The following is a 10,402-nucleotide window of genomic DNA, read 5'->3' as shown; positions in this document are numbered from 1 at the left end:
GCGTACTACAAGTTGGCAATTCGTGTTCACTTCCCCCATTCCTCAGTGGTCAGTCTAGCTCCATTATGAGATAGACAGCCTATACTCCCACCCGCCGAACACACGCGCCTCAAGTTCGCCTCATGTTGTGCCTGATGAGCTCAAGTGAAACAAAGGTGCGCGAATAAACAGTGCGTCGTTCGACATGCCGCGCATTCAAGGGGCCAACGCGTCCACGTGAAGCATCGTGTGTGTGTGTGTGTGTGTGTGTGTGTGTGTGTGTGTGTGTGTGTGTGTGTGTGTGTGTGTGTGTGTGTGTGTGTGTGTGTGTGTGTGTGTGTGTGTGTGTGTGTGGCCGCGGAAGAACTAGTACGCACAGAAGAACGCGCGGCAGACTTCTTTATGAAGGAGGACAGACAAGGCACACGACTGAAGAGGAGGGTGGCACGGTGACATCGCCTACAGGAATCCCATTCTGAAGTGACACCGCGGAACAAAAAATGCGCTGAGGTTTTCAGTTAACATAGCGGAGGGTTTGACTGCCGTTCGGTCGTCACCAAAGAGACGGACAACGATCCCTACAAAGGAGTAAAGGTACCTCGAAGTTGCGCTGGACTATTCGACAAGACGTTTCGAAGATATGAATACCAACGACGCCAAGGAGTATCTCGCCAAACGAGAGATACCTCAACTATTTGAGGTGAGAGAAAGCGCGCGAGCCGCGTGCCTCCGAACGCTCCGTGGTTGCGAGAGGACCCCAACAATAATGATTAATTAGGCTACTTCAGAAAGGAAATAGCTGTCTATACCGAAGTAATCTTCTCAAATATTTAGTTAAAAACATACAACAATAGCAACAATAGGAAAATAATGTTGGCTACAAATGGTCTTTCTTTAAGATATTAGTGTGTGTGTGTGTGTGTGTGTGTGTGTGTGTGTGTGTGTGTGTGTGTGTGTGTGTGTGTGTGTGTGTGTGTGTGTGTGTGTGTGTGTGTGTGCGCGCGCGTGTGCGTGTGTCTGTGTGCGCCGTGCTACCTGGCCAAAAAAACCGCAAGTTCAAGTTGTTGGCGATAGGCATTGGCTGGCATTTACGTGTAAATCAGGAGAAGCAGTAAACAGAGAAAGATATTTCTCCGGAGCGTACTCTAACAGCAGTTTAATAGTCGGTTAACCGACTATTAAACTATTAAACTGGATCTGGTAGAGCTGCCAGGCAATTACAACATTTTGTAATTGCCTGGCAGCTCTACCAGATCCAGTCAAGCGTTTCATCCATAATGTGTTATTATTGCCTACACTGCATCGCGGTGACAGCCTACTTAGAAACCCCGTGGACGCACACCAATGACATGTAATTACAAAGAACACATAAAACCCCCAAAACAGCCTGCTGATTGGCTACCAATTTACCTAATAGCTCAAATGGCGATATTCTCCAATAAGTGATTGTATCCAGCTGATTATGCTCATTAGCTAGCTGTTGGATAAACACGCAAGGCGCGTAAAAGGGTTTGGGGGATCCATTGTTTACAGAACATCTAAAGTCATGGGAAAAAATCCCATTGCTTCCTTCCGCCAAGATGTGGACCATTAGCTCTCACTCTCTTTCACACGCACACACACACACACACACACACACACACACACACACACACACACACACACACACACACACACACAGCTAAGCCAAGAGCAACAAGAGTGTTTCTTGAGCTCTTAAGTTAGAGAAGGCTGAAACGCGACCATGCTGTAGCAGAACAATTGGCCTTGGCAGCATTGCTGGAACAAAAAACAATTCACATTCACTCTGTGGATTTTATCTGAATTCATTGTTCACATACTCTCTCTCCATCTAGACAATGCTCTCTCTCTCTCTCTCTCTCTCTCTCTCTCTCTCTCTCTCTCTCTCTCTCTCTCTCTCTCTCTCGCTCTCTCTCTCTCTCTCTCTCTCTCTCTCTCTCGCTCTCTCTTTGTCTCTCTCTCCCTCTCTCTCTACCACTTTACCGTCTCCATCTTGAATGTCCCTCATGTATTATTTTCAACGTTCTGGCTCCAGAGCTTGCTGACAGGTCTGATGTACTACCGTCCCGAGGACCCCATCGATTACCTGGAGGGCTGCCTGAGGAAGGTGCGTGAGCTGGGGGGGTCTGAGAATGTGCGCTGGGACACCTTTGTGGGCCAGGAGAAGAAGTCTTTGCCCCCCCTCAACGGAGGCCAGTCCCGGCGGTCCGTCTTCAGAAACGGTGAGCAACGGGGGTTTAGTATTTTTGAAGTGCCACCACCACCACCACCACCAACACCCACCATTGCGCTGTATATGTTTGTCATTGTTAGTTATAGACATCAAATAAGACAGTTGGTCTAATAGATTTAGCTCAAAGGTGTCATAGGCTATTATGTGAGTGTCATTTGTTAGAATCTCACCTACCAGCTATCAGTGAGTGACAATATCTGTTTAGGGGGGTTGTGAAATATCTGTTTAGGGGGTTGATTCGCCTTGGCTTCTGTATGAGCCAAGATTTTAGATGGCAGCCAGCAGAGTTCCTGGCATCTCTAACCTGATTGGTGCCCAGCATCTTATCTCATCTAATCTAATGTACAGCAGCTTTAAATCTATGTAGAAATGCAGCAAAATAATTTACGCTAAATGTATACATGTTAGAACTGTTGCAGTGCAACAGTTATGTACATGTTAGGCTAATGGTTGAAATGAAAGGGCATTGTTGTTCACTGATGGGTCAGTGGGACAACAGGGAAGAAGTGACTGGATGCAATGCATTCATTTTAGGGCATGTATGTCACATTTGCAATGCAAAGCTTATCGGCCGTGAGTCAACCATGTTGATGACCATGAGGCAGAATGATTGAGCGACGCCATAACAGATCATCAGGCGAACGTCCGCGTAAACATCCATTTGCATCAGATGGCCTAAACATTAATAAGTGACGTAAGTGAGTAATGGAACAGAAGCATGATGTCACTCATAGAAAAACAAACAGATTAATGAATGGGAATTCATTTAAGTTTAAGTTTACTGTCAGTGCTCTTTATGGGGGCACGTGTAAGAGGTGTAGTCTGGTGTTTTTGCAGATCGTGGGAGATAGCTGTCTGGGAAGACTACTGCTATCAACATTTGTGATGAGGATGCACGTAAACTCAGCCAGCTAAAGTGTTCAGCTACAGGCTATCGAGGCTTAATCAGGGATAGAGATTTCCCCGCCTAGTCACACATTTCTTCCTCTTGGCTTCCATGGGAAGTTCAAATGTGTTGTTTTGTGTGTGTATTTTTCCCCATTTAAAGCTTATACTTTCCAGCGCATTACAGTTCACATCACCGCAAAATCAGCACACTGCAAAATGTGGGATTAAACCCCAAATAGCTGTGTTGTTGAATGTAAATCTTTGCTTATCTAGAGACTCAGAGACTGAGAATATTTCAGTTTTCTTTTCAACCTGCATGTTGTTGTGTTTTGTCGAAGTACTTAGTGTACACTCAATAATGCAGCCACAATGCAAAACAGTGTATTTAGCTGTATAATGGAAAGAGACACCATTAATTTAGATCAACCAAATTAGAGTGTTGAGTTATTTATTTGTGTCACTAAATGTGGATTTTGGAACGCTCTAATGAAGAAACAAGAATAGAGTCATACTGTGAGTGCTTGCGTTTAGAAACATTTCATAAATATGTTGTTTACTTCATCTTGATAACTTTTAACAATTAATTAACAATTGATAACAATTAATTTAAATTCAGAAGCCATTAATTTATTTTTTTACTTGTCATTTCCATTTCATTGTATTATGTTGTAAACCATCATATGGTTGCCATATATTTGTTGACAATCTCCTACAGATGGACACAAGTCTTTTTGAGACATGTCAGAAGAGATGAGGCACATTCAGCTATTGAGGAGATAGTGTTGCTCTTTTCTTCGATTGCCATGAATCTCTTATTATATTTTATTATATGGTCACTCTCTAAAGATGCATGAAGGAACCACATCGACAGGACAATAACATCCTGTTTTCAACCAAATAATAATTAGATGCAAAATGTCAACCCCATCTCTCTGGGACTCTGTGAACTCGTTGACAGGTTGAGGTGCATGTCTTCCTCATATAGACATCTGTGTCAATACTGCATATAGTGCTTCTACTATTCGTGCTGTGACAAACAGAAAAATGGAACTATGGCTACTGGAAACTTCTCCTCAAGGATGATGAAATATTCAAGGCCAAATTCCTGATTATTTTAGGATTTCTGTGTGAGTGAATATATGGCTTCATTCATCCCAATTGAATCTTACTCATTCATATTTCCTGCACCCTGTTGAATGTATTTTCACTGCAACTATGTATTAAAGTATACTTACTCTTTTGTGGCGGTTTTATTCTTAAATCCATAGTACTTTATAAACACAACCTTATTATTTACAATCTTGTAAGAGGGATATTTTTTTATATAACTCCTTGCCAAATATAAACAATCCACCCCTCCAGGCATCATAAGGGTATCCCACACAGATTAGATTCTGGGTGTTTGGAAGATAACGCCTCAAACCATATTTTCCAGACAACACCCATCTTCTTTGGAAGGAACAAACAAGTGGATCAGTCCTCCTTCCTCCCTCTGTGTATTTATGTGCATCCGTAAAGTCCTTTATATGTATGTGTGTATGCATAAGAAAGTCCTAAATCCCTGGTTTCTACAGAACGCATCGTCTCAACACTGAGAAGTCAGAAGGGATCAACAAGTGGTTTAGTCCTTCTTCCTCTCTATGTATTTATGTGCATCTATTAAGTCCTTTATATGTATGTATATACACAAGAAAGGCCGGGCTAAAACCCTGTTTTCCATCCGTCTGAAAGCTTAGAAGTCAGAAGGGATCAACAAGTGGTCCCCCGCTTCTTCTCTTCTCTATGTGTTTATGGTTTATGCTCATCCATAACTAGCTCTACTACTAGCTCATGTATATAATGTTTGTCTGTCCACTCCCTCCCCGCCCACACCCCCACCCGCCATGCTGCCACAGTGCTGCCCGACAGTCCCAACTTCCCCTACCGGCGGTATGACCGCCTCCCTCCCATCAGCCAGTTCTCCATCGAGAGCGACTCGGACCTGTCGGAGACGGCCGAGCTCATCGAGGAGTACGAGGTGTTTGACCCCGCCCGACCCCGGCCCAAAGTCATCCTCGTCATCGGTAAGTGGGCCCCCTCCAGACTCACACCTCACCCTAGCTCTACTTCAGACAGAACCACTCAAAGGCCTTGGGGGAGTGTGTGTGTTAATGCATGTGTGCCAGCATGTGTATGTGTGTGTGTGTGTGTGTGTGTGTGTGTGTGGAGGTAAGAGGGTATTAGCTGACGGATAGCCCGGCACTCGGACGAAGACTGACAAACAAACAGATTGATGAACAAACTCACACACAGATGGAAAGGCTAACATGGTAGCATAGCGGCACATTTTTCACCGACCCATACTAACAGATCCTGCTGCGTGTGCCACATCCCTCACCACTTCGGACGCTCAATCTGGTTTCCTGTCATGGGTCTGTTCAATGAATATGCATCCTGGTGAACATGAACATGGCATTTGCATGATATGATATGGCAAAGGATGGCCTCTTCATTTGAACAAAGTTCATGATCTAAAAACACGTAACAAGCTTCATCGATTGTCTCTACGGGTTACGTCAGGGTCCATCTGCTGTTTGTATATCATCCACCTCACCTGACCTAGCCGTCAGCACAAGCCCTTTGAATTGTGGACTGTTATGCTACACACAGACAAACATACATATACATACATATACAGACACACACACACACACACACACACACACACACACACACACACACACACACATACACATACACATACAGAAACACACACATATACACACACACAGGTAAAAACGTGTCCCATTAACACAATCCTTGTGAGTGAGGATAGAGGGACGATCGATGTATTGTTTAGAGAGGAGCGAAAGAGCTTCACACGTACCTGTTTATGTTATATGATGCCCACACACACACACACACACACACACACACACACACACACACACACACACACACACACACACTCCCACCAACACCGCCTCCCCCCCCCCCCATGCCATACTTGCATAATACTTACAGTCACAACATCGCACAATGGCACACACATTTCTGCAAACAGCATTTGTGCAGGTTCTCACACCTGTCTAGTTCATGCACACACACACACACAAACACACACATACACACAGACGCACACACACACCCGCACACATGGACACACACAAACATGCACACACACACACACACATCGTCGCTTGCCCCATCCACCACTAACAACCAGGCCCCGCTGTTGTTCTCCCCGGCAGGCGGTCCGGGCAGCGGTAAAGGAACACAGAGCCTGAAAATAGCCGAGCGCTACGGCTTCCAGTATGTCTCGGTGGGGGAGCTGCTCCGCAGGAAGATGATCCACAACGCCACCAGCAACCGCAAGTGGAGTCTGATCGCCAAGATCATCACCAACGGGGAGCTGGCGCCGCAGGTGGGCAGGCTGTGGGGGCCGTGGGGGCCGTGGTGTGTGTGTATGTGTGGTGTGTGTGTGTGTGTGTGTGTGTGTGTGTGTGTGAGTGTGTGTGTGTGTGTGTGTGTGTGTGTGTGTGTGTGTGTGTGTGTGTGTGAAAGAGAGAGAGAGAGAGAGATAGATGACAGAGAGAGAGAGAGCGGAGAGAGAGAGAGAGAGAGTGAGAGAGAGAGAGAGCGAAAGACATAAAGAGAGGGCGATAAAAAGAGAGAATATCAATCAAATAACAACTTGGGCCAGGGGAGGCTGCTTCAACCAACCGTTAACCAAACACACTCCACAGATCTAAAGTCAAATCTAGGCGAACGCAGTGTTTCACTCTCTTTCGCTTCATGCCATTTCGATCAATCATGTGGCTGGAGGCGGTTATCTGTAAGCCTGTGATTGGCTCACGGCAAACACAAACTCGGCCAGCACCGCCAGCACAATCCAGGCTTTGTCTGTGTGTATGTCTGTGTCTGTGTGTCTGTGTGTGTGTGTGTGTGTGTGTGTGTGTGTGTGTGTGTGCATGTGTGCGTATAAGAAAGAGAGAGTAATGATAAGATGTGTAAGCATGGGAGGTCTTTATATCATCTTAGTCGTGTGGGACTAATTAAATGCGTCCATATCATATGCAGACTGAAGGAGTGACGCTTATCTCATGTCTCATTAGCACACACACACACACACACACACACACACACACACACACACACACACACACACACACACACACACACAAAGGCATGCACAAAGGCTCACACCCACATACAGACGCATAGATACACCCACAAATTAAAAATCAAAGACACACGCACATGCACCCCCCCCCACACACACACACACACACACACATAGATAGACACACACACACACACACACACACACAAAGGCATGCACAAAGGCTCACACACACACACACACACACACACACACACACACACACACACACACACACAGACACAGACACACACACACAACCCTGGAGGAGGAAGTACACACACAGATACACGCACACAACCATGGAGGAGAGAGTGGCTCCCGGCGGTGGCTTTTGCGTTACTTTACAGCAGATGAATCTCTAGCTGCGCAGTATATCTGCACATCCCTAATCAAGCCCTCAGCCCCCGTCCAATAATAATCCTGAGCGCTGTGTACCTCAGGATACAGCCATGCTGTTTAGATCGTCTGCAGATCAAAGAGGACCCAAAAGTTATAACACAGCGACGTGTTAACATGTTGTGTAACTAAAAGGTACAGGACGATCACGTCTCCGTCTGCATGGGGAAGGAACACCTGGGGACTCGAGATGTATGCCTCATTACACTATGGCTGACCCTAAAGCCCCATATGTATATGAGGGTAACAGTCGCTGTTGGAACCTGTGAAATCAAATCAGCAAGCGAAGCTCTGCAGTGTATTTTAGTATCAATGAAGACATTTTCTAAGAGAAATATGACATATATGAGTACATTTTTTGTACGAATCTCCCTGTTTGTTTCAAACCTCCTAATCCAAACCACACGGTTGTATTCAAATAAAGATGTATATGTACTGATATACAACGTTATACCTTCATAGTGAGAAGAGAAGTAAGAACCAGCCACCGTGCCCCCAGATGTTCCCAGACTCTTGTTTTAGTCAAGCGGAAAAATGAAATGTCAATGCGGTGAAATGTCAAACAGCTCAGTGATTTTAACATTGGCCCGAAACCACAGGAGAAAAACAACATTTTCCTTGCAGTGTGGGTGTGTTTTTTTCTGCTTTTTTTAAACGAGGACTTGGAGGCAGTACGGAGCACTTGATCCTCGGGTTCCTGTGTGTGGTGTTTATGTGCTGGCTTTTCTTCCAAATTAGAGACCATCACAGCCTCACCGCTATGCCGCGCCCCCCCACACCCCACCCCCTCCTCGTTCACACTCACACACTCATGGGCCTGCATCATTATCTGGCCACAGAGATGCTTTTTATCGATTACTCCTAATCTGTGTCTCTGGGCTGATGGCCAACAGTGTGTGTTCTGTGTTCTGTTAGTGGGGTGCATGGGAGTGAGGATGGGGCTGCGTTGGTGGGGGAGGGGGGGGGGCAGGTCTGCCTGTTAGTCGAAATCACGGTCGGGATTTGCTTGATGTACACAATTATATACATTGCCCTTTTGAAACATTTTCATATTTCAAAACAGTGTTTCTCCTGTTCTGCCGCTCGGTCTCCCAACCACATTCCTCCAAATAAGAGCAGCCAGTGGGGGCATGAAATATAAATATAACGCTTGAGCTTGGATGATTCATGGTGGATTGATTTTCTCTGAAAATTATGGTTTGATGGCTCAAACTCTTCTCCTTCATTTGGGAACAAACTGAAGCATTTCAACAATGACTACGATTCTGTTGTTTTGTAGGAGACCACCATCACAGAGATCAAACAGAAGATCATGAAGATCCCGGACGCCGCTGGGATCGTCATAGACGGGTTCCCGCGTGACGTGGGACAGGCCTTGTCATTTGAAGACCAGGTGAGATGAATAAATCATTTTTGAACAAGGTTGTCTGGAGACGGGAAGGTTGCAGTGCAGAAGGCGACATAATAACCTTGGAACAAAGATAGTCATGGCTCATTCGTCATTCATTACTTGCTTCACTTTATTTGCTGGTTGATATTTAATATATTGCTGCAAAGGATTGAAATAACCCCACGATAAATGTCCATACATTTCAAAGCTGAAGCGGCATACAGCACCGCTATACCTTAGACCAGTGTTTCTCAGTGTTACCTTAGACCAAGTTTTTATACTAGTGTACCCCCTCTAAGATATTTTTATCAGCTGAGTAACCCCTTCACCGGCACAAAGCATTTTCATTGCACTCCAAAGTACCCCTAGGCATACGCGTACCCCCATTTGAGAACCACTGCCTTAGACCACACCCCACCTCAGAGGTTTATAATAGTCCCTTAGATACACATGTAGTGTTTAAGTAGTCTGCACTTGACTCCTGCGTTTGGGTCACGTCTGCTTGAAGTAGAAGCTGCTTGCGTGTTTACTTCAACACCCTGAGAGCTTCCGTCTGGCTGCTTTGCTTTCCTTCCACCACCAAACAGGAGGCCATAATCGCCTGTAGCTGTGTGTGTGTGTGTGTGTGTTTGTGTGCGTGCATGTTTGCGTGAGTGTGTGCATGAGTGCGTGCAACCTTGCAAAAGATCGGGCTTACTTCCATTGCAAGCTAGCATAGGCAACTGTATGCTGTAGCGACCGTAGCCTAAAAGCAAAGGCTAAATGAAACAGACGAATGGATTAACGACAAACTACAAAGTCTGATTGAGCCGCGTGTACAGAAACGCTCCTCTCCACGCACACATATAAGAGGTACGACAGCTGTTGTACGTTCAGAAATAGAACATGACCACGTTCCGTTCGACAGAGAGTCAATGTGTGCTGCCCAAGGACACTCCAGCAGAACGGAAATGGCTGTTGACAAGATGGCTTGAACTCTTCACAGTTGAAACACAGTTTCCCAGCTCCTCGCTAAAACACACACTCACGCTGATCATGACACACACACACACACACACACACACACACACACACACACACACACACACACACACACACACACACACACACACACACACACACACACACACACACACACACACACACACACAGGTTCCAGATGGGATCTGCAGGTGTCTCAGCTGGCTGGGGCTGGAGCCTGTGAGCAGGTGTCACTCTGCAGTGTATTTTCTCAGGTTTATATGATGATGATGATAATGATGATGATGATGATGTCGATGAATATCAGCACATCTAACTGCATAACTGCCAATTTCCCCCTTCTTTTTCCATCTTTAGCTCCTTGAAAGGA

The 10,402-nt window shown here is 45.6% G+C and overlaps 1 protein-coding gene across 1 annotated transcript in view; it reads left to right on the top strand.

The window, feature by feature from the left end:
- The first annotated feature begins 413 nt into the window (after nt 1-413).
- Nucleotides 414-10,402, top strand: part of ak5 (adenylate kinase 5) — a 44,848-nt gene continuing 34,859 nt past the window's right edge. The window contains exons 1-5 of the mRNA XM_084480961.1: nt 414-679; nt 2,036-2,222; nt 5,017-5,184; nt 6,352-6,524; nt 8,941-9,054. Of these exons, the coding sequence (XP_084337087.1) occupies nt 620-679; nt 2,036-2,222; nt 5,017-5,184; nt 6,352-6,524; nt 8,941-9,054 (702 nt within the window). The 5' untranslated portion in view covers nt 414-619. The remainder of the gene's footprint in view (nt 680-2,035; nt 2,223-5,016; nt 5,185-6,351; nt 6,525-8,940; nt 9,055-10,402) is intronic.

This window comes from Micromesistius poutassou (genome assembly GCF_964030765.1).
Source record: "Micromesistius poutassou genome assembly, chromosome: 16".
NCBI classification, from domain to species: Eukaryota; Metazoa; Chordata; class Actinopteri; order Gadiformes; family Gadidae; genus Micromesistius; species Micromesistius poutassou.
This window is presented reverse-complemented; position numbering and strand designations above follow the sequence as displayed.